Source organism: Monodelphis domestica, chromosome 6 (assembly GCF_027887165.1).
Source record: "Monodelphis domestica isolate mMonDom1 chromosome 6, mMonDom1.pri, whole genome shotgun sequence".
NCBI lineage: Eukaryota > Metazoa > Chordata > Mammalia > Didelphimorphia > Didelphidae > Monodelphis > Monodelphis domestica.
In genome coordinates, this window is record NC_077232.1 from 280,733,853 (window position 1) to 280,760,202 (window position 26,350).

The 26,350-nt window shown below is 32.3% G+C and overlaps 1 protein-coding gene across 1 annotated transcript in view; it reads left to right on the forward strand.

Moving 5' to 3' along the window:
• The window catches only part of GRID2 (glutamate ionotropic receptor delta type subunit 2), a 1,955,631-nt gene that overhangs the window by 1,093,220 nt on the left and 836,061 nt on the right, over positions 1–26,350 (forward strand). Inside the window, exon 4 of the mRNA XM_007495736.3 lies at positions 10,205–10,410. Coding sequence (XP_007495798.1) covers positions 10,205–10,410 — 206 coding nt within the window. The remainder of the gene's footprint in view (positions 1–10,204; positions 10,411–26,350) is intronic.

Below are 26,350 nucleotides of genomic sequence, written 5' to 3' on the forward strand. Positions count from 1 at the left end.
TTTAATGATTGCCTTAATTTCCTCTTCATTAGAGGTGAGGCCTCCTTTTTCATTTTGGATGTTGTCAATTTGGTTTATTTCTTTCCTTTTTTTAATTAGACTGACTAGTACTTTGTCTATTTTATTTGTTTTTTCAAAGTACCAGCTTCTAGTCTCATTTATTAAATCAATAGTTCTTTGACTTTCAATTTTATTAATTTCTCCTTTGATTTTTATGATCTCTAATTTAGTCTTCATCTGAGGATTTTTAATTTGTTCACTTCTAATTTTTTAATTTGCATGCCCAATTCATTGACCTCTGCCCTTCTTAATTTGTTAATATATGAACTCAAGGATATAAATTTCCCCCTGAGTACTGCTTTGGCTGCATCCCATAGGTTTTGAAAGGATGTCTCTTCATTGTTATTTTCTTCAATGAAGTTATTAATTGTTTCTATGATTTGTTCTTTAACTAACTGGTTTTGGAGAATCGTATTGTTTAATTTCCAATTAATTTTTGATTTACCGCTCCATGTTCCCTTAGTAATTATTATTTTCATTGCATTGTGATCTGAGAAAGTTGCATTTATTATTTCTGCTCTTTTGCACTTGTTTGCAATGTTTTTATGCCCTAATACATGGTCAATTTTTGTAAATGTACCATGTACTGCAGAAAAAAAGGTATATTCCTTTTTGTCCCTATTTATTTTTCTCCACATGTCTATTAACTCTAATTTTTCTAAGATTTCATTCACTTCTCTTACCTCTTTCTTATTTATGTTTTGGTTTGATTTATCTAGTTCAGATAGAGGAAGATTCATATCTCCCACTAGTATAATTTTTCTAGCTATTTCATCCTTGAGTTCCTCTAGTTTCTCCTTTAGAAATTTGGATGCTATGCCATTTGGTGCATACATGTTGAGTACAGATATTTCCTCACTGTCTATACCGCCTTTTATCAGGATGTAATTACCTTCCCTATCTCTTTTAACTAGATTTATTTTTACTTTGGCATTGTCGGATATCATGATTGCGGCTCCTGCCTTCTTTTTGTCAGTTGATGTCCAATAGATTTGGCTCCACCCTCTTACTTTCACCCTATATGTATCTACCTTTCTCATATGTGTTTCTTGTAGACAGCATATGGTAGGGTTTTGGACTCTAATCCAATCTGCTCTTCGCTTGCTTTTTATGGGTGAGTTCATTCCATTCACATTCAGAGTTATGATTACTAGCTGTGTATTTCCCAGCATTTTGATTTCTACTCCTTTACCTGTCTTTTCTTCTTTCACTATTTCCTTCTACACCAATGTTTGCTTTTGAACAGTCCCCCTTGTTCCCACCCTTATTTTACTTCCCTTTCTACCCCCTTCCCTATTTATCTCCCCCCTTATTTTCCCTGTAGTCTTTCTAAAATTAAACCCCTGCTCCCTCCCTCTCTTGTACTGCTTCCCTCCCCACCAGACCGTTTGTTACCCTTCTACTCCCCTATAGGGTGCAAATCTATTTTCTGCCCCCAATCGATTGGATTGTTTTTCCCTCTTTGAGTCACTTTCAAAGCACGTAAAAGTTGAGTATTTCCTGTCTCTGACCTCTTTATCCTTCCAGTGTATTGATGTTCCTCGCCCTTCCACCATGAGCTTCTTTATGACATATAAATTTATCCCCATTTGTTTCTTTTCCCATTTCTTTTAATATGAACCTATTTTAAAGCTCTAGTTGTATATATGTATATATACATATACATATATATATGCATACTCATGCATATGTATTTTTGCATGCATATATCTATATACCTCTTTATGTCTTGTCCTTTCATCCTATACAGTTTGTTGCTGTTCCCTCTAAGTATACTTCTTTTTGCTTCCCAGATAATAACAACAGTTTTTAAGAGTTACCAATGACCTCTTTTCTTATAGGGATACATATCATTTTAACTTATCGAGTCTCTTAAAAAATTTTGTTTTTGTTTTTCTTTTTTCCCCTCTTTTTAAATTACTTTTTGATGATTCTCTTGAGTTCTGTGCTTGGACATCAAATTTTCTGTTCAGGTCTGGTCTTTTCTTTATGAATTCTTGAAGTTCTATTTTGCTAAATGACCATACTTTCCCCTGAAAGAATATAGTCAGTTTTGCTGGGTAGTTGATTCTTGGTTGTAGACCTAGTTCCCTTGCTTTCCAGAATATCATATTCCATGCCTTTCTTTTTTTCAGTGTGGATGCAGCCAGATCCTGAGTTATCCTCACTGTGGTTCCTTGGTATCTGAATGACTTCTTCTTGGCAGTCTGTAATATCTTTTCTTTGGTCTGATAGTTCTTGAATTTGGCTATAACATTCCTGGGTGTTGTCAGTTGGGGATTAAGTACAGGAGGTGATCTGTGGATTCTATCAATCTCCACTTTTCCCTCTTGTTCAAGGATTTCGGGGCAGTTTTCTTTAATAATTTCCTGTAATATAATGTCCAGGCTTTTTCTTTTGTCATGGTCTTCTGGTAGGCCAATAATTCTTAAATTGTCTCTCCTTGAACGATTTACTAAATCCTCTGTTTTGTGAATGAGATGCTTCATATTTTCCTCAATTTTTTCATTCTTTTGGTTTTGTTTTATAGTATCTTGCTGCCTTGTGAGGTCGCTCGATTCAAGTTGTTGTATTCTGGTTCTTAAAGACTGGATTTCATCCTTAGTTTTTTGGTCATCCTTTTCCTTTTGGTTGGATTTGCTTTGGAGGTCATCTTTCATCTTCTTCACCTCATCTTTCATCTGCTTTGCCTCATCTTTCATCTCCTTTGCCTCATTTTCCAGCTGGTTGATTTTGGCTTTCAAGACACTATTTTCTGTTTCCATATGACTTATCTTAGTTTTTAAGTTCTTTTCCCAATTGTCTTCAGCCTCTCTTAATTGTGTTTTGAATTGCATTTTGAGTTCTTCCAATCCCTGTATTCAATTCACTGGGATTTCTGATTTTTCCTTTGCTGGGTTCACCCCCCCCCCCCCGTTTCAATTGTTCTTTGCTCATTACCTGTGCAGAAGCAGTCTAGTGTAATTTCTTTCTTCTTTTTCTGTTGTTTGCTCGAGTTTATCCCTTCTTTGCTCCCCGTATTTGGCTGTGCTCTTGCTCCTCTCATTTTGTTTTGGTTTTGGGGCTGTCGGTCTCCCCTCTTGGAGCTTTGTCAGATCACTTGGTACAGTCTCTAGGGGAGGAATATTAGCTTCCCTGTCCTCTGGAGGCTTTTGATTGGATTGAGTTCAATTGGGTTGGGCTTTATGTGGTATGAAGCAGTGAGGCTCTGAAGACTCTTGGAAGGCTGGGCCGCCCAAGCTGTCTCCAGTTTTCTCCAGCTGCTTCCCCGCTGTCCACAAGTGCCTTTGCCCACCTCCCTAAACTCTGAGGCGTTCTGATGGGATTAGTTCAACTGGATTGGTCTGGATGTGCCCGAGGCAAGGGTGAGACTGGAGCTCCAAGGAGGGACCCAGACAGGGCCCCACGGCCTGTTTCTCCCTGGCTTCCTCCCCGCTGTCCAAGCTGGATGCTCCGAGCCCAGCGCCCCGCTGCTCACAAGACCCTCCAAACCAGCACCTTTGCCCACTCAGAGGTTCCCGCTGCTGCTGGGGGCTCAGCCCTCTGGGTTGTGGGGGAGGGGTCCTGGGACCTTCTCTCTGCCCTCCCCTTAGTCCTGAGTATTCTTGGATTCTGGCTTTTGGGGGGGTGTACCTTTTGCTTTGAGTCCAGAAGGAGGGTTCCCCCCCTTCTGTCCTGTTGTTCAGATTGAATTTCGGTGCCCTAGGAGCATTCAGTATGTATTGGTAAGGAAGGGTCTTCCATGAGGTCTGAACTTTTGCTGCTTGCTAAGCTGCCATCTTCTCATTTGCCATTTTTAGATAGCTCTAACTGTTTGATTTTCTCCCTATGACCAAGACCTCATAGAAGGTCTAGGAGTTCAAGCTCCTAGACCTGATCTCTTGAAATAAGCAGAGCAGGTCTTCCTCCAAATGACTGTCTTTCATGACACCTTCAATAAGCCTCCATTCATTTACCTAATTTTCATAAGACTTGATCTTTAATCTTTTCACCAACTTGGTTACTCTTCTCTGGATAGGATTCAGATTGTCAATAAGACAACATTCCTAATGTTCTAGGAATGACCCTATGAACTTTATCCTCAATACCATGTTAGTTTTTTGGGAAGTCATAAACCAAAAAAAAAAAAAAATAGATTAGTTTTATTGGTTTGGGGAAAATTGTTGAGAGTTTTTAACTACTCCAAACTTTTATCTGTTTTATTTTGTTTTTAGCATAGTCTTCTAATTATATTAGTCTTTGTCATATAATATCATTGAATATAATATTTTTTTCTAATAATTAAACTGGAAAGTCTCTCAGAAGGCAATGATGAAGCTTGAGGTGGGCATGAGTGACTCCAACATATTATCAGTCAGGATTTGTCTGAGAAGAAAATAGGATTAAAGATGTGATCAAAGAAATACTTGAAAAGCTACCACATGAAGGAGAGTTTACATATGGCTCATTCACCTTTGTATTCCCCTGTGTCCAGTACACAATAGACCTTTAGTGAATCTTTGAAATTAATTGAACATCTGAATGATATTTTCAAAAATTCTTCTTCTTTGGTCTAAATATGTTCAATCAACCAAGACACCAACTGTCTTTTAAATCAGAGCTCATCATTTTTTTGACTGCATTCAGAAAGATTTCTTTTCTGATTTATATGCTTAACTTCCTGTTCACATTACTTCTTCTTCTCTAATTCTTCATAGACATATTCTTAGCTTCCTTCTCCATCATGCACATCTTTCATGCACATCTTCTGTCTTTCTGATTTAATGAACTCTATATTTTGATTTGTATTACTTATTCCTCATTTTCTATCATCCACTCCTATACCCCAAACTCCATTCATGTACTATTTGAAGTCATCCATATGGCTCCTTTGGTAGACATAAGCATAAAATCTTTCAAGTAGAAGTAATTAATGTCTCTTAACTCTATGCTCTGTCCTGCCACCTTGTAGATTTTTACATACATCTCTGCCACTAAACTATAATGGAAATAAATAGTATTTTCTGGAATTATGTTCATTGTCATTACTCTTTTGTGGGAGAAGTGATTAGGTAAGCAGAGCTCAATCCCTAAGAATAAGTTGTTCAGTGTGTGAGCCATTCGACCTTGTCTCAGTTACTTCCCTATTACATTCTACAATTTCATCAAGTCTACTAGAGATAAATGGATTTCTCTAATTTCTCTAATCAATAATTCCTGCCCCCATTACATTGGAAAACATATTTGCAGTGAATAGAAATAAACACTCATAAATTTATGTGATTTTAAAATTCAGAACATGTCTAAACCATGATTTAAAGTTTTAGTCCATTCATTTAGGTTTTCCTGCTACTTTTACTTATTTTTTCCTTCATTTATAATCCTTTCGAGAATACTTTTCTGATTTATTTAGTCTTAATTAGCCTTTCCTATGCATATATTTCCTTTCTTAATGCTAATGCATTTTTGCCAGGCAGCTTTAAGCTTATGGAAACCAATCACTGACAATCTTTTATTTTAGTGGCAAGTATAAAAAAAAATCACAACTTTTGACTAGAAAAACAATAGGTTCATTTGAAGTTCCAGTGATTTACATAAGAAAAAATTAAAGGGATTAAAAATAGTCATTGATGAACTAATTTTGTTTGACAAGTAAGGACTTTTATTTAACTTATTTACACATTTAAAGCAGAATATTTCACTTAAGTTAAAGTAGAGATTATAAACTATATCATACATAAAACATTTTCTTCCAGAATGAGTTGGACTGAATTCTATTCTCTCATTCTTATCTCTAGTCCTAAAGATAGATCTAAATTCTTAAATCTGACTGCCACTATATTCTTTATGTCAATTGGATAATATAGGGGAGACAGTGTTGAATTTAGAATCAGATAGCTTCAGATACATCCTAGTTCTCTGACCATAGGCAAATAATGCAACCCCTCTGTGTCTCAGTTATCTCATTTTGAAATGGAAATAATGAGAACATCTATCTTATAGGGTTATTGTGTAGATCAAATGAGATAAAATTTAAAATGCTTTATAAACCTTAAGGGGCTACAAAATTGCCATTATGATTATAATTTTAAATTATCCTCACTTCCCTCCCTGAAGATGAGAATTGTTTGAAAGTTGGCAAGGAAAAAAAAACAACTTCACTTATTCCTTCAAAAAAGATAAAATCAGCACTGTTCTTTTACAGGATGGGAAGTTACTTGACAGATCTTACTTTCCTAAGTAAGTAAGATGAACTTACTGTCCTAACTTTCAAGAAATATGTGTTAAACTCTTTCTATATTACTTAAAGGCTTACTCATATTTGTTATAGACTTGAAGAGAGAGAGGTTTTGCAGGACAAGCCAAGATGCAAGAAACAAGCCTGAGGACCTGTCTGTCAATCAAGGTTCCAAATGCAATGTTCCTAGGAGGAGAGTCATTTGAGGCTGGTGAAGGACCCTTGAGGGGCTGGCTTGGCTTTTTGACTCTGACCAAAGAAGGAACTGATTCTCTGGATCTAGGAGTTGGCAGTTGAGCTGGCCAGGAGAAACTGAGAAACCTCTGCGCTCTCTCTGAGATTTGACTGACCAAGAGTTGGAAGAAAGCCAGGCTAAAGGAGAGACTTTCTTGGTGGTTGGCTGAGGAAGAGAAGCCCTGAACTGACCTTGTTAGCTTCTGTCCCAGACTGAAGGACCCTTGAGGGGGGACTTCTGAAATTAGGCTGAGAGACCTTAGTGGCTTTGTGAAGAAGAAAGATTTTGAACAGTTGTCCTCAATCCATCTCTCTAACTGTCTCTCTGAGTCACTGTTGTGACAAGACTGACTATTTCCATAACCTTCCTAAATTCTCCTTATAGATTAGGGACACCCCTATCCCCTTCACCTCAGTTCCCTTCCTGTTTGTTTCCAATAAACCTCCTTACCTGAGAAAGAGAACCAGAGCAGTTTCTCTAAACCTCACAGTCATCTTTAAGTTACATAGAAAGGAGACTGACTGACAAGGGGGAGGAGAAGGGAGGCAGGTGGGAGAGGGTTGGAGAAGGGAGGGAGTGAAGGGAGGAGGAGATTAGGAAATAGATTGGTCTATCAGTCATCAATAGAGATCAGTAGGCAAACCCCAGAGCATCCCCTTGTAGCAACATCCCTCTATCTGTAGCAGTAGCTCTCAGTATCTCTCATTGTAATTAGGTACCCTCAGGTGTGTCCCCTACTAGTAGCAGCTCTATCTAGTCTCAAACCAGAGTACATCAGTCATTGCAACCAGACATAGTTCACAACAGATTTACATTTCTATTTCATATTGTAAATTATATATATAATTTAATTATATATGATACATATTCATATAAACATACATTTATTATATAACTATATATTATATTGTTATATATACATATGTGCATATATAAACAAAATGGATATAAATATATAAATGAAAATGTGTGTATATGTATCTTTGTGTGTGTGTGTGTGTGTATTTTTCTGGGCATGTGTAAGCATGTGTATGTGTGTGATGGCATTAAATTGTTCATTTGTCCTGGTTTGTTTGGCTTTGTAGTGACTTGCTTTTTGTGAGTGTGGAGATCTTCTCCCTGGATACTCTCTCCAAAGGACTACAATGAAGTCTTCAACTATGTAAACTAGTCTGCAAGAGTTGCTCAAGTCACTGACATTAAATAATTTGGCTATTGCTGAATATCTAGTAGTCAGAGACAGGACATGAATTCCTATCATCTTAACTTGAAATTTTTACCTAGTAACTATTAAAGGATGAAATTTACATTTGTTTGACATATACATATGTTTAGTTTTATAGACTTCAAAGATCTAATTAGCTTCTTTAATACGCAGGCAAGAAATCTTGTCAAGAACTCTCAGAATTGTCCTGAATTAATCTGTGATAAAAACAACCTTTTAAAAGCAGTTTTTAATTAACTGCTTTGATTGGATAATCTGTGGTTTACTTCTAGTCAAAATTTAATCTCTTTACTATCTGTTGATACTATTTAATCTTCTACTACCATTCCTATCTTTTTAATAATATTTACTCATTTAAAATTTTTGTTTCTTTATTTTAAACAGATTTCAAACCACTAATTTTAATTTTTCTTCACATTGGATTTCTTAAGTGCTTTTGTTATTTCTTCTTTCCTCAACCCCTACCATTTTCTTGTTTGAATCACTATCTATTTTTCTTCTAGGTCTTGAATCTAGAGCCATTTAAAACAAATTTGCTAAATGATCCAATGGAAATGTAACTCTTATCAGAGTAACATAAGCATTAAATACCTTTTTCAGTGCTCTAATGGAAGGTAGTAACATTAATTTTAAAATAGCTGAAAAGTAAAAATATTTGAAACAGTTCTAATATTTTTGCAACTCATTTGTATCAGATTACCAAAAATGCCCAACATTTCTATTATATTAAATTAAAATTTTCCTTATCTATGTATTATATTCCTGTTGGACTAGCTGTAGAAAGCAATTTAGAAACCAAATCAATTTTAATACATTCTAAAATATGACAAATATTTTAAAGATTAAAAGAAGTTTTGAAAAGTTTTATGCTTAAAGATTTAGCTATAAAACTTTCCAGACAAAAAGTTTCTATACTTTCATTGAACTTACCCAATTTAGACTAAAGAGTTCTAACAAATATGAGTTAATTTCAAATGTAGTATAAACTACCTAGGTATCATGAAATATTAATTTCTCAATCCAATTCCTTCACCAAAATTTCTTTTTGTCACACTTCTGACTTTAACTGTCTGATTGAATCATAGTGAGGAAAAGTCCTCTATCATTACATAGCAACTACTATTCTCCAACATATTTTATAATTTTATATTAAATTATATCACATGTTATTATTTTATATCATATCAATAATATATTACAATATAATATTTTGTGTTATAGTTACTTCTTATATTGTATCATTTAAAACTAATTATGCAAGTTATTCATATATAATCCTATGTTATCACTTCACCTATGATCTAGAGGTAGAAGAAACCTCAGAGGCAATCTAACCCAACTTTCTGCATTTTACAATTAAGGAAAATGAGGTGCAGGAAGATTAAGTGGCTTACCAAAAGTGATACAACTAGTGTTAAGTCAGAAGTAAACCTTGAGGGGCAGCTGGATTTCTCAGTGGATTGAGAACTAGGCCTAGAGATGGGAGGTCCTAGGTTCAAATCTGGCCTCAGATACTTCCCAGCTGTGTGACCCTGGGCAAGTCACTTGACCCCCATTTTTATTGGTTCCAATACAGAAGGTGAGGGTTTAAAAAAAAAAAAGTAAACCTTAAATAGAACTCTTCTTCATTTCAAACAAAGTTCCATATCCACTCATATTGCCTTTCAGGACCATTAAATTTAGACAAATTGAGCATATATTTAAATTTGTAGGTATCAAATTAAATAATGTTGTCTCTATTCCAGAAAGTTTATTTTTGAAAATGAGGTATTAATTCTCAATTTTTTTCTAGACCAAAAATTCTGAATCAATTTCTAAGCAAATATTTACTCAGAAGAAATTGTTACTGTACAAACATCATAATTCTTATTTCCATATAGAGAATTTTGTAGTTTTACTTATATATTTCTTGTGTGTATCTTGAGGTTTATCTGGAATCCCAAGTATTTTACCTTTAGTAATCCTAAATGGAATTTCTCTCTCTTCCTCCTGGGTTTTCTTTTTTAATAAACAGAAATGTTCATGATTTAAAGACTTATTTTATATTGGATGAAGTATATGGGCTGTCATTAAAAATCATCTTATATTTATTACCTGTGGGATGAAAGGAATGAGTGAAGAAAGGAAGGGAATGGAAGTTTTTTGTTTTCTCTAGATTTTATTTAAGAGGTTTAAAAATATGTTGAAATATGGGAAATACTTGTACCTGTTTCAAATGGCATGGTGATTCAAAAGGAGGAATACATATGAAGAGAATAAGTATTAATTCATAACTATTTTATTATGGATTTTTTATCTATTTGAGAACATTCCAAGAGATCACTAATTCAGTCATCATTTCTTTCAAACTCTTTTTTCAATACAGCACTCAATACATTTTTAGAAGGAACCAAAAAGTGTATGTTTCTTTTCTCTTTTTTCTCTTCTTTGCTTTAATTAGCATTTCATGGGCTTTTAATATTCCTAGATATCCGTGGAATACAGGAGTTTCTGGACAAAGGGTCTCAGCAGGGGATGGATGTGGCACTGCAGAAAGTAGAAAATAACATCAATAGAATGATCACCACACTCTTTGATACAATGAGAATAGAGGAATTAAACCGTTATCGAGACACCCTTAGAAGAGCCATTCTTGTGATGAATCCTTCTATGGCCAAATCCTTCATTACAGAGGTAAGTGGAAATTACATTGGCAGTGAGGGAAAGAGTTCGAGTATATAAATGTATGTTTTGGTATGGAGAATAATAAAATTTTGGATAAGTGCCAAGGAATTAACTCTGCAACTTTCATTAAACTAATGGGAAGAAGCACAGTAGACTCTTTGCTCATCACATTTACCCCAACTATTCAGTTAATTGCTTAGACTGTTTGTATTTAGTGTTTAGGCCCAAGGCCAAGAAGAGTTTAAAAAGTTTTATGATGTTATAAAAGTTACATAACTGAATGAATGAATTACTAAATTCACAAATAAATATTAGGGTTCCATGTACCCTCACTAATTCTAAATGTTTACTTTGGCAAGCCCTAAAGTTCTCAGTCTTCTTATCAGCAGAGATTTACCAGAAGGAAATTTATTGTTTCAACATCATTTATTTAAAAAAGACATAGCTGATTCACTTCTGCACTGTAAACCATGCAGCACCATTAGTAATTAAAACTCTAAAACTTTCCAAGCAATGAACATTGTTAATTTTATTTTGCTGCATCCTGATATTTTAATTATATTTGTTCATTAGTTACCTAGTCATAAAGATTTGTTAAAATATGATTAAAACTACTGTGATAACCAGTAAACATGGTCTCAGATTCTACAGTGTTTTTATTGTAATATTTTGGCACACTCTTAGTTGCTTCTGGATTCATCATTACTGTTTTATTTTATGGTCATTAATATTTAACTAATGGCCAGAGAGCACATCTAATGTATTACTCTACTGCTAGGCAATTCAAAGCCAGAAATCTAATAACAAAATAATGTAAGACATGAACTAGTACAAATGATGAAGAAATCTTAAATCATTTTCTGCATCCACATACGTTAGTATGTCAAAGGTCTATTAGATCTATGATTGCATACCCTTACTCAGATCACAATTGAATAATAATTTAGTAAATATATCTTAGAGATTTGCCTGAAGTTTAAAAGTCAAATTGCTTTGTCAGAGCATCAAAGATAGAATTGAAATCTGGTTATTCCTGACTGCAAGTTAGGCATTCTATCCAATAAACTGCACTTAATATTTACCTACATATAAGAGGATACAATAACTTCCAGTTTTAACTAGATTTATATTCTATTTCCCCATTAATCTTTGTGATTCTTCAGCAAGTACAAGGGAATAGATATCTTAAAATTCAGTCCAAGACCATGATTCCAACTTTTTCTTGGCATGTTGATCCCAGGAATTTCTCAGGGTAGACAAGAGGATAGATAAGATTTTGATAGCAGTATCATTATAGTGAGTTAATTTATAGCCCTTTGGGATTTGAAGTGCAGAGAATTTCTCTTCATCAATAAGATTCCCTAGCTTCAAATAATTAAGGGATATAAAATTCTTTTGACATGCCTATTATAGCCTTTTCCCATTAAAAATATGTCATCCTTGAAAATGCTACCAAGTCCATAGGTCTACTTCAGAAACTTCTTTATGTATATGCATTTAATATTATTTAACCAAAGTTTCAAAACAGAGGCAACATGATATATTAAATGGCACTGTAATTTAGAGCTATAGGCAAAAAACAGAAGTTATATGTAACATGTAATATTATATGATACAGTTAGAGCCAAGATATACACACATTTTCAACCTGTAAGTGTAACCCACATTCCTATTAGCTAAAGGCATTATTCTTTGTTAAATGTTAAATGTTAAATGGGTCATTTGTTAAATAGTCCTAGCATTTCTTCAAGATCCACTATCCATTTCCTTGGCATTTCTCAGGTTCATTTGAATTTAGGCTCCATTTTGAGTACATGAATGGACCCAATGATTAAGGTTTTTAGGTGGTTTCTATTCTATTGAGATTTCCATAGCTAGAGGATAAATAGCAAAAGCCTTTGAATTTATCCCTTCCACTAACCCAGACAGAGCAGTCTGAGAAAACTTCTATGATCCTCAGTTTCTGACCTTCGATTTCTTCTTTAGAACACTGGTACTAAAGAGAGTCTCTGTGTGAGTCATTGTCATAATCCAGCTACCTTCTTGCAACTGATGGATAGGCCCTTCTTGAAGACCATTCAACTAACTCCTGTTGTCTTGACAGTCATAATCCAACTAATTCATCTATGGTCAGCGAACAGCTGTGATCAATTCTTTTTTTTTTTTTTTTGCAGGATCACGGTCATTTCCTAGATTTACTTTGCGAGCTCATAGAAATTAGTTGATAGGAGATGGCTCTCAACTGTCAATTTTGTGTTTCCACTAGACACTAAGATTTTATCAAAGGATTCAACATCCTGGTTAAAGAAACTCCCAATTAATGGCATGCTCCTTTTACCAAATAAATATTGAGTTACTTTAATGTTCTGTTGGAAATAATTGAAAAGATACTCTTGTTCATGTTACTTTCTACATTTACTTGTAATTGTCCTCTAAATTTGATAGATCCAAAGAAGGAAGAAATGGGTTAAAAACCGGGAACTACTATGTTTTAGTGAGGTTAATTAAAGAATGTTCATTGAGGTCATTCATAATGGCAAGATGAAGTTCAAGTTTTCCAAAAGGAATTATCTTTTAGAAGAAATGATACTCTACTGTTGTAAATGTCTAGATTTCACATTTGTTTACTAAGCAAATTAGCAGATACAGTGGCCTTTCTTAGGTAGCTGGTGATGTTTTGTGCAGTGGAAATACTCTGTGAATAGTTGTAATGGGGGCAGAAATAATCCCTCTTCTTTGGAAATGTTATAAATAATTTTATTATAGGTGATTTCAGATGTATTTGAAAAATGGACCAGTGAGTAAAGAGAATCTAAGGATTTGTAAAAACAAAAATGAAAACAAAAAACAAATTTTTTTTTGTTAATTCTTACACAAATCATATTCTGTAGACATACAAAAACAACTTAACATCTTTTTTTTCTGACAAACTATACATATAGAAACAAATTTCCAATTAGACATGAACTCAAATTTGTGGAGATTCCCCATGTCTCACAACATTCATTGAGGTCATTGAGTAAAGCTCTTTGGAAAGCTTAAGATAAGAAATAGTACTCATTGTGTCTCTGTCTTGATGTGGGTCTCATCTCACTGTCTGAGGAGTCCAAACTCCCTTTGGTCTTATAGCATGAATGAGAAAAGTGGCAATTCTAACAAATGGTTAGTGAGAGTAGGACTCAATTCATTAAATTGTGTAATAGCATCAAAAGTTGTTCTCCATCAATTATCTAGGAAATATAGAATCTTGTAACCCTAGGTTAGGTAGCTACCACTTTGTCTTCCTTCTTATATAATTTAGCTAAAATCTAATATTCCCTCCCAAAATATCCATGTCTTGAAATGAATTCCTCTATCAATATCACCATAATTAATAAGAGAAACAAGATAAATAGTTCTTAATGAAGGTTAAGTCCTAATGATATGTCAATATTTTTCTAATAAATGAAAATTAATGTTGAATATTTAGCTAAATCTTGAAGTAAGAAATGTGTGATAACAGATTAACAATGTCACTAAAATGTGCAATTATTCAGTACATAGAATTATTTCACTAAAATTACTTCCACACAATATACCATGCCAATTCAATAATAAACAATAGCAAATTTTGAATTCCACATGATACATACTATATAGTGATTACTTGAAATGCTTTGTCTATAAAATTGTTTGCTTTTGAAAACTCACTATTTATTTATAACTGAGAAAAATAAAGCATTTAATATAGCCCATCAATGTAGGAGTAACTAACAATGAAATATATGTTTAACACTATTGATGTAAGGAAATTGTATTCTGAAATATCAATACCTAGATCCACTCTTACACAATTTTTCAAACGATCCCTACAATATCAAGGCAGATTTTTCTTAGTCTTACTCAATTCATAAATATTCCAGATGAGGCCTCAAAACATAATGTCCTGTCTTCACCACTAGCTATTCCCAGGTTAAATGTAGCTGTTTGTTGGTAATAATTATTCCATGGTCTGCTTGAGGTCTCATCTGATGAATTACTCGATTGCTAGGCCATTACCAAAATACACTAAATCCAAAAACAAATTCATTAAGTCATGAAGCAACATAAAAAAAGGAAGAAATCAAGTAACTGGACAGAGGGTACAGTGAATACTACACAGATAGATAGATAGATAGATAGATAGATAGACAGACAGACAGATAGATAGATAGATAGAGAGAGAGAGAGAGAGAGAGAAACAGACAGACAGACAGATAGATAGATAGACAGATAGATAGATAGATAGATAGACAGACAGACAGACAGACAGACAGACAGACAGACAGATAGATAGATAGATAGATAGATAGATAGATAGATAGATAGATAGATGACTGTACAAATGCTTATTATACCTCCATGGAATTTAAAATCTTATACTTTCAATCCCTCTGATTCATCATTATAACCAAATGACAGAGCCACTTCAGAAGTCACTGTCAGTGGTTGAGAATAACAGTATGGTGCCATATACTTACTTGGTATAGCAATAGAATCTATGATTTTATGAATATTGGGAACTCCTACATGAGGAAATTCTCTCCACCAAGAAAGAGAATGTCAAACTCGAAAAGAAATGGCAACCACTAAATCATACATAAGTATAAGGTGGTCTGTATGTGCTGTATGTTGACGTTTTAATCTAATTTGGGTCACACTTGGTAATGTTGTAGGTCACATGTGGCCCATATATTTGACATCTCTGCATTATACTATTCTGACCATCTTTGAGAGATCATTACATATGCCAGTGAGTATTTGCAAAAAGTGCGATAGTTAAAAAAATCTACTTATATACAGTGTCTATGAATCCCTGAGGTGATGTGTGCCCTTTCCTTCTCTTTTACATACATTATTTGGTCACGCCACAAATTAGCAGAATTATGTAGTCTTTGAAAAATGTAGAGATAATGTTTACTCTGAAGTGAAATTGGAGTATTAAATGAAAAATGAAATAGAGAAGATCTTGAGTGCCAAAAGTCACCTGTGAGCCTGTAATTAGTAGCAGATAGTAGATACTCAATAAATCATTTCATTTTAACATTATAGATAAAAATACTTAAATCATTGTGTACCTGGTATTTAACACATGCATTATACATAATGTATACATATTCTGCTTGATAAAAGTATAAATTGCAAAAACAAAAAGTGTTTTTCTACTCAGATTTTTCTGGGTGAAACATATAAACTCAGAAAAAAAGGTATTCATTATTTATATCTAACTTCCTGAGTTTAGTGGGTGTGTGTGCATTTGGCATTTGTGTGTGTGTGTGTGCATGTGTGAGACAGAGGGACAGAGACAGAGAGAGACAGAGACAGAGAGACAAAGACAGAGAGACAGAGAAAGAGGGGAGAGAGAGAGAGAGAGAGAGAGAGAGAGAGAGGGAGGGAGGGAGCCTTGAAGTCAGGAAAAACTGGGTTCATATTCCACCCTGACACAGACTGGCTGCATAATTCTGGGCAGATTTCTGATCCTCTTATTACTCTAGAAAACTCTTTAAGACTGCATCTTTAACAGAAGGTATTTACCTACATTGGCAGTTACCTCTTCTAGGAATTCTTTACGTCAATGAAATGAGATTAGTTTATATTCTACATAATGTATAAATTTTATTTTAATAAGTTTGACAAACTTTCATAAAATATCTGATGTGGTAGTCTGTTGAAATTATTGGTGTTGAAATTACTATGTCCAGTGTTTTTTCTCTGTTTGAAATCACTAAGAATAACATATCTAATGATCAAATATAAAATTATATTAAACAAATGTAGAGCAAAAGATTTTATTTTTTAAAAAAAATTCACTTTGCATTACCATTTATAGCCTAGAAATGAAAAGTTAACCATGTGATTTTGAGATGATATTTTTCTGACTTTGGACATGAAGTATATTTATATACCTTTGAAAGTCTTTGAAAAGTAACAAATGTGTTTGCTTTTGTGCTTTACCTCTATTTCAAGGTCTTCGAGGCTCTTAAAAAGAGATTAGAGCTATGTACCGCCACATAAATCAACTAATTGCAGTAACACCAGGAAAAAAAATGGCATAATGATGTACATAGAAATTTTCCCTGGAATGAGTAAGGAAAGTACAGATAGCTCAGGGTTAAGTGTGATGCCAGCCTTTTCATCTGAAAGCCTGGTGCTTCTTAGGCATGAAAAATGAGACCTTTATCACTGTCTCAGTATTGCTTTTTTGAAAAAGTCCATCAAATATTATTTTCTATTTGGCATAAGAAAAAAGCAAGGCCTTATTTTCTCAGTAAAATATATCAATTTAGTAAAAGTGTGAAAACTTACTTATTTTTTGGTTCCAATATCCTCTATAGGTCTCCTTTACAGAGATTTCAGGCATCTGGGAATTGGGTGGTTTTTTTTTTTTTGTTTTGTTTGTTTTGTTTTGGCTTATTGGGATCATGGTTTTAATCAAGGTGAATTTGGAAAATAAGCTTAAAGCTGTATTTTTCAGGAATATAAAGCTTTATTCTAAGAAGGCTTCCTTTATTTAATAAGATTACTGTTTTCACAAATTCCTAATTTATTTATTCTCTACACAACTCCTGTTTTTGAACAAACACAGAGGTCTTATTCTGTTTGGATGTTTTCCTAATATTATGATTTCTTGGAAAACAGTTCTGATTTAGGGAATTCTATAGAATGTTGTGGCTCTTTCATCCCAGGTGAAGCTACTTTTTAAAGAAGTTCACACAGACCCATATACAGACGTACAAATACATATACATATTTTTATAGCTTTAGGATTTATACTAAATTGATTTCTAAATTATTTTATTCTTTCTTATCCAGAAAATCTTTCCTTGTAACACATACTGAAACAGAAAGAGGGAAAAAAAAGTTGTGCAAGACTAACTACCATGAAGATGGGCTCTAACAGCACATACAATTCTATACTCATTGTGCTCTAACTCTTCAATGATAGATTAGTTTGCTCACTTCTTCACTGGGACCAAATAGTCATTATGATCATGCACTTTCAATTTCTTTCCTTCTTTATATTTCTGGGTATATTATTATGTTCACTATCTCCCCCCACCTCTTTCTGATTATCTTACACTGGATTTTTCATTATTTCTCTGAAATCCTCATATTCCTTATTTCTTATTCAATATCATTTTATTATTTAATACCATATTACAGCTATCCATTATTCAAGGATAACTTTATGCAATGCTATTTTCTAGCTATGACAAAAATTTCTCCTGTGAATATTTTGATGTATATTTTGTACTTTCCTTTCTCTCCTCGAGGTGTATTTCTGTCATTGGGATTTGTGGATCAAAGGCAATGGACATTTTAGTTATTTATTTTTAGTATGATTCCAAATTGTTTTCCAAAATGAATAGGCAAATTTCAAATTTACAACTCCATCAGGAGTGCATTAGTGCTTTTATATTGCTATAATCTTTCCAACATTTGCAGTTATGGTACTTGACAATTAGAAAGATGTGAGGTGAAAGCACAGACTTATTATGTTTTGCATTTTTAATTACTACTTTTTTGCCGCAGTCTATCATAGAATTGTAAATAAATTTTTATTCATTACAGAACTTTTTTTATATATATAATTGAAAACATCTTTGGTGAAATTGGTCTTGTTCTTTTTTAGTTATATCAGTTTCCCATATATACTATTAAACTCTTGCCCAAGTTTTGGAGTGATTAAAAAAATATCAGTGACTTTCTTCCTTATTTTGACTATATTGATTTTGTTCATGCAAAAGCTTATCAGTGTCATGTAATTACTATATTTTGTTGTAATTTCTATTTTCCTTTGGCAATAGCTTTTCAAGATATCTGATCTTGTATTCTACTTTTTTAATTGTATGGTCTTTTATATCTGGCTACATATATATTTGAGTTTATTTTCTAGTGAAAGATTTTGGTTTAAACCTAATTGATACCAAATAATTTTTTTCCTCTCTCCTTGGATTTTGTGTCAAAGACAGAGCTTTCTCCCTATTATACCTGAGGTCCATTGAACACTGTTATTGTTTTTTATTACTTTTAATTCTTCCTTATCTAATCTGTCACACTTAAAAGTTACTATTTTAAAATATAACTGCACTTAATATGCTTTTTCATTGATATTTTTTCTAATTATTTTTCAAATTGTTTTTAATCAACATCTATAAAGGAATCCTAGAAAATCCTAATGATATTGTAATAGCATCTAGTAGTATCATCATTTTGATTATATTGGCACAGCAAAACTCTCCCCAAAATGAATTTCATTCATTCATTCATTTTTATAGACTATTTTGTAATCAGATTTATATTGATGTTCACAAGCTAACATATTTTTTGATAGTTATTTTTAATGTTATTTCCATTTTTCTTCCTGTATTTTTTTACTTTTATCTAGAAGTACAGGTTATTTATACATTTCTTTTGTATCCTGATATATAGTTGAAGTTATTGTCTCATTTAGTTTCTTTACTGTATCTTTAGTACTGTTTGTTAAATTACTAATTGTAAATGAATATAATTTTGTTTATTCTGTTAAAATATAAAACTTTTTTTCTCTTTTCCTATTTATTGAAACTAGTATTCATAGAATGATGGCAAATAAAAGTGTAAAGATTGTAGATGCTTTTATTTTCCTATATGTTTATTGGGAAATAGTTTAAGCTTTTTGGATTTAGATATATATTATTTTTATCCCTTAAAATTATAGCCCTTATATATACATATATATGTATTTTTGCATATCTGTGTACACATTCTAATCTGTATATCTATTTTTCTATCTATATGTCTATCTTTCTATCTATCTATTTTTTTTCTTAAAGTATTACTTTTTTGAGGCATTCTATTCCTGGAGTCTGTTTTTGGAATAATAATGAAAATGTTTGCATCCATACTGAATGCTAACTTTGATTTATGCTCCCCCTTCTTTTCCTTTCTTCTTCCTTGGTTTAGGTATGAGGATTCAGTTGAATCATAGAAGGAGTTTAGTGGAGCTTCCTCGTTTTAGAATAATTTGAGAAATCTAAGCATCAACTAACTGCTATTTAAATGTTTGAGAAAATTCACAGAAAATGAGTCTAAACTAGAGTCTCCCTCCTTTAGTAATTTATGACTTATTTAATTTCATTTTTAGTTTATTTAAAATCTTTAATTTCACACTATGTGTATTTCATATTCTCACATTTTCTATCTTGTTACATTACACTATATTCAGATAATTATTTTATTTCTTTTCAACTTATAATGACTTACCTTGTTTGTTTGTTTTTTAATTTTGGTTATTTAATTTTCTACTCTCTTTTGTAGTAATATTATCCAACTGTTTGCCAATTTTATTAATTAAAGCATCTTTTAAAATTTTTCCATTTGCTGTGTACATATATATCTATATATGTACATACATATACATCTACAATCCATCATTTCTATTATATATAAAAAGAAATAGTTGACTACATATAGACTTATGTAAAGATATATTTACATTATATATTATATATAGACACAAGCATATACTATGTATATAATATATACATTGTATGGGCTATATAATGCATTGTCTATATACAGTAATCTGGTTCATTAATTTTCAAGAATTCTATCTTTATATGTATCTGAGGCTAATTTTTATTTATTTCTTTTTTTAATGTTGTAGAGAGTGTTCAATCATCTGACTTTTTTGTCATTTGTTCATATAAATGTTCAGATACAAAAAAATCTTTTGCTTTTGTTCCCAATATTAATTATTATTTCTATTTCCTTATGTCAATAAAACTGTATTATTTCTGCCATTTATCACTTAACTTAAATATTTGTTATCTAAGAATTGGTCACTTTTAATGCTCTCATTCAGATCTGCTATAAATCTTTTCCAATCTAACTTTATCAAATGTGTATTCAGTCCTATATCTTCATTTCAATTTCTATTTTTATTCACTTTATGAAGCTCAGAGACAGAAAAATTAAAATCTACATTGTTACTATTTTTGAAATTCATCTAATTTTAATAAATGTTTGCATACCCATTTGTATTAATAACAAATAATTTTTATATTTAAAATAAAATATTTATATTCTTCTATGATTTATTTAAACATAATACAGTCTTAATAATTCTTTAAAATTTTTTAATTAACAAATATTTGAAAAGAAAAATCTCTTTCTTCTATCTCCCTAATGAATAAAAGGAAAAATAAAAAGTGATAAATAAATATGCTTTATCAAAAAAATATATCCCAACATTGTGTTAAAAATAATCTCATTTTGCACACTCTATCCTTCTTTGTAAGGAGATGGGTATTACTTCAGCACTGTTTATCATTATATTGATTAAAGTTCTGAAAATCTTTCAATGCTTCTTATTTTATATTGTTTTGTATAAATTGTCTTTTGCTCACTTGGACTGAATTGATCCACATAAATCTTCATTGGTTTCCTCAAAACTGTTCCTTTTATTGTTTCTTAAGGCAAAATAGTTTTTCATTACATTCATGTGCATGACATTACATTACATTTCTCAGCAATTCTCCAACATTTTGTAGCACTTTGTCTCTAAAATGTCAATATATTTTTGAGCATATGTCTCTTTTTCCTTTTGCTCTGTTCTGATTGGGGTTAAGGACTACTAGTGATGCTAGTCAGTCGAATGGTATCCTGTGCATATTAACTTTTGGGTCCATAGTTAAAATAAAATGCAGAATAAATTCATAGCTTAATTATGACTTTTTTCTTTACTTTCCTTGATAACATTATAACTGCTCCTCATTTGGATCATTTGAGGCATAAATACATTTTGTTCTAGCTTCTTATTTTATTTGTGTATCTCTGTTTTTGTGGTACTTCTGGCACACAATAAAGCATTTGTTTTTATTTTCTAATTTCTCCACTTTCTTTTCTTTTATTGGATTGGCCAAATCATTTACATTTAAAGTTATCATAACTATGTTTAGCCTTCATTAAATCTTTTATATTAATTATATTCACTTCATTTAAATAATTATTTTTCTCTGAGATTTAGATTTGCCTATTTCGATGTTTATTCTCAATGCTTTTCTGTACTTTCTCAAATTTCTTGAATTTATTTAAGTTACTAATTTCTCTTTTCTTCCCCTACCCCAGTGTACTGTTTAAGTAACATTCTTCTGTAGATACTTATTTTAATAAACCTTTCTTTGGTTTATCCTCGATATTTATCTTTTATTTTTAATATATTGAATTCTATTCTTCAGTCCTTAAATATACTTTTATTTCTTTCTTCTTTATTTATTGTGCCCCTTGTGATGGTAGAACTTCTGAAATATTAGATCAGAATTTATTGCATTTATTTATTTCATTTATAGATTTAATCAAAATTTCCTATTTTCTTCTATGCCTTTTTAAGGAAACACTAAGTATTTAAGAAAAAAATGTTAAATGGAATTAGTATCTTGGGAAGGGAGTAATTTTATGTCCCAAATTATTAAGCATAGTGCTACCCACTGCCCTAACCATGATCATTCCTAAAGTAATGTTATCCAATTTCTTGTTCTATATCTACCTCTCTTGATACTACATGGAAAACTGGAAGGTATAATTTTTCTTTGGTGAAAATAAACCTTTAATGTACAAATCTCCCCATTCAAAATTCAATTTCCTCTTATTAAAGCACATAGCTCCCCTTCCCCCAAAGGAAATACTCTTTACTTTCACTATTTGCTTTCTCTTTTGAAAAACATTTTACTGTGAATTTAAAAATTAGCAACAATCAAAAATGTATAAATTCTTAAAGAACAAAAAGGAAGTTTATGTAAGAAACTGTAAACTTTTTTTTTAAACCCTTACCTTACAATACTGTGTATTGGCTCCAAGGCAGAAGAGTGGTAAGGGCTAGACAATGGGGGTCAAGTGACTTGCCCAGGGTCACACAGCTGGGAAGTATCTTAGGCCAGATTTGAACCTAGGACCTCCCATCTCTAGGCCTGGCTCTCAATCCACTGAGCTACCCAGCTGCCCCCAGAAACTGTAAACTTTTGCTTACATAATTTGTTTAGGAAATATCAATTTTCCTGATTCTAAGCCCTGTGATCTATTGTACTACCCAGCTGCCCCTAAACTATTGAAATAGATTCATCTTTTTGAAGTAACAGACATTATGTATGATTTTAAATTTAAATTATGAAACTCTAAGAGATAAATTATTGGAGAAGAAAGAATAAAGATGAGGCAAAACTTCATTCTTCTTAGAACTTGTTTCAACTATATTAGCTGCCATTTTGAAAGAAATTTTGATTTTTTCAGTTACATGTAGAAATAATTTTTAATAATGGCTTTCTAACATTTAGGATTTGTATTTTCTTTCTCTCTCTCTCTGTTTCCCACTTTCCCCAAGGCAATAAATAGTCTGATATGATATATGTTATACCAGTGATATGACTTTTATAAAGATTGAGTGTAGAGTCTGTTTAGAGTGAAAGCTTGACAGAACCAGAAGAACATTATATCCAGTAACAGCCATATTGTATGATGAACAAGTGTGAATAAGCTAGCTATTCTCAGCAATATAATGAATTAAAACAATACAAAAATTCAAAGAACTGAAGTCTGAAGGAAGACCAAATAATATTATATTTACCTTCTTCTATTCCAACATCTTTCCCACAAAATGATTAATATGGAAAATGGTTTACTTATCTGTATGAAATTGTTTATAGTCTAAGGAAAATGGGAGGTAGAGAATTTGGAAATACATTTTTGTAAGAGGGGAAAATAAAATATTTTTAAAAGAGTGAAAATTTGAGAGAAGCTGTTTGGAGACATATGGCTGGTTGGTGGTTGTTGTCCTTTGTGCCCCAGCAGGAATAAAATGACATCACTATGCCAGGTTCAGTGTATATTTTGTCTGACTGTGGCTGATTAGACCAACATGAGCTTGGAACGTCCTACCACAGGTCAGGTGCAAATAGGCCATATGAATACTTAGGATGGAGAGATCTTAAGTTTGTGCATCTCATATTTCTTTTGAGCTATTGCAGTTCCCCTTTGCTCACAGAGCAAAGTGCCTTCCTTGATGCAAGCACACCATGTCGGTTGGCCCTGTACCAATGCCTTAAAATAGATAACAAAGTTCTTCAAAGAGACCTTGAAGCTCCTTCTGACCTCTGTGTGAGAGGTTGCCTTGTGTGAGTTCTCTATGAAACAATCTTTTAGACAAATGTAGGTTTGGTCTTTGATAAATGTGGCCATCCAGTAGACTTGCTGTCTTGCAGTAGATTTCAAATGATTTTGCAGTTCATCTTAGAAAAAAAAAAAAAGACCTCATTATCCATTTCTTTATCTTGCCAGGGAGCCTTCAGAATCTAAGACAATTCAAATGGAAGAAAGTCAATATCCTGGCATGACACTAATATACTATCCAGATTTCACAGGCATACTATGAGGTCAGCACAATTACTGTGCAGGGCTTTCAGTTTGATAGTCAGACTAATATTTCTGCTCTTCCACATTTGCTTCTGGGGCTTCCAAACACTAAAATAACTCTGACATATATATGTTAAACTTCATAATCTATGTTTTCATCCCTGGGAAGTATGCTACCAAAGTAAGAAAAGTTATACAAAGCATTCAGTTTCTCTCTTTACCACTCACACATATAGATGATATAGTGCTGGGGAGTAGAGAACCTGTTTTCTTGGTGTTTTCAGGACAAAGAGGCAAAAAATTGGTTCATAGTCTCTTGCATCTCAGTCTCTGAAGCTGCACTGAGTACAGTCATCTGTGAACAAAGAAGTCATTCACTTTAGTCTTGGCAAATAGTCTTTTCAAGTTAAGTAATTTATCATTAGTGTCATAGCTGACCTTGATGTTTTTTATCCTCATTTAAGGTGCCCAACAATATTGCTGAAAACATCATGCCAAAAAGCATGACAGCAAACACAGAGGTCTGCTTTGCTCCATTGTTGAAGATGGAAATATTTTCATTTCTTTGTGAAAGTATGCAAGTTTTATCTTGTGAATAGGATAAAGAGAATTATTGAAAAAAGATTTCATTATTTTAAATATAAACTAAATCATGTGGAACTCTTTAGTGAATGTTTGAAGTTACATAAACTGAATGTTTTCCAAAACTAAAATAGTATAACAATAATAATAGTGTAACAACTTTTTTTTGCTTTTCCTTTCATTGTTCATAAATTACATATTCAATAACTTTACTATTTATTCAATCCAATGATATTAAAATTCAATATATAAAGGTATATTAATAACTATTTTGGGAAAATACTTTTAACAGTTTCTTAAAATAAATGTTTTTGAACTGGTGAAGGAACTCAACTTAGTTGATTAATTGAAAGATTTGTTGAAATTTCATTTATAAATTATTAAGGAAATACATAAACATACTCATAAATTGCCTTAGAGTTTGTGTTAATGTTAAATTTGGTAATAATTCAAATAGCAGACTGAGGCATGACTTATTAGGCATTGTTACAAATAGTTATCTTCCCAAGCCTTCTTCTAAGGAGACAGAATGGTCCAGAGGAAGTAATGATGAATCTGGAGAAAGAGGGGTTGGGAAAAAAATATTTTCTTCTGATTCTTATTTCCTATGTAACCCAGGAAACTCACTAAATATCCTTGGACTTCAATTTCCTTTAATTATAAAATTTTAAATGATATTCAATGACAGTTGTCTTTTCTAATTTTTAAGCTATGATCCTATGATGGCTTCAAATACTATATCTACTATATACTGCCTGTGTGATTATTGTTTTTCAGGTGTTCAGACATGTCCTACTCTTCATGACTTCATGTGGTGTTTTCTTGGCATTCTAGAGTAATTTACCATTTTCTTCTCTAGGGAATTAAGTCAACCAGAGATTAAGTGATTTACCCAGGATGACACAGTTTGTAAGTGTTTGAGGTTGGAATTGAATTTCCTGATTCCAGGTCTAGTGTTCTATTTCTTAAGTCACCTAGCTACCTTAGATAAGCTATTTATCATTTCTCAGCCTCAATGGCTAAATCTGAAAGATGAAGGAAAAAAATGGAGAAGACTGGACTAGAGTGATGTGTGAGGTTCCTGCCTCTCTAGTAATCTAAGAGCCATTTTTTTTTACTTGTTTAAATTCCCCTGAAATATTTAGTTCCTTTTGTTTTTCTTGCTCTGTGCCTGGAGTCACATAATAGGTACTTAATAAGTGCTTGTTCTCCTTTCTTTGTTTCTCCTTTTCAGATCAATCTCTAATTTGTAATCAATAACCAATAAATAGCAAAAGTATTGACTTCATTATTTTGTCTTTTCTTGATAATTAACTTTATTTTACTAGTTCTACATTCTAATTGACTTATAGTCAAGTTAAATAATTTGTAACAATTTTTTTCCAGAATTCCTCATTTGAGAAATTTTTTATGTTTCTAGTGGAATGTCCACCATCATTTTCATTAATGATTATGCTCTACTTTACTGAATATGCTTGGAGTTGCAGCTTAGCTTTTTAACTTTCTCATTAAAATGCTCAGTTCTACTATTACCTCACTTGAAGAAGTTACAGATAGAATAAGATAGACAAGGGGGTGAGATAGGTTCTCTTTTTTTTCTATTCTTACCTATAATTTCTTGTGAGTAGATGCATCTTCCATATTTGGAGGGTTTTTTTTTTTCTGGCTACTTTAACAATTTTTTATTTCTTATTAAAACTATGAAATATACAATCCATTGAAGTTTTAAGAGTTAGTTAGATCTATGCTTTATAGTATACTTTAAAATAGTCTGAGCACTTTATTATTTCTACCAGTAACAATTTGGCATAAGAACTATGATTCTTAATTTTTTCTCTGAATACCATGTTTTCAAAGTCAGTCATTTTGTCTTGCTTAAAATTCTTGTGTTCTTTAAAGTTATCTTTCCTCTCTCTTCTTATATATTTTCTTATACTTCTATATTTCACAACTTTTGTTT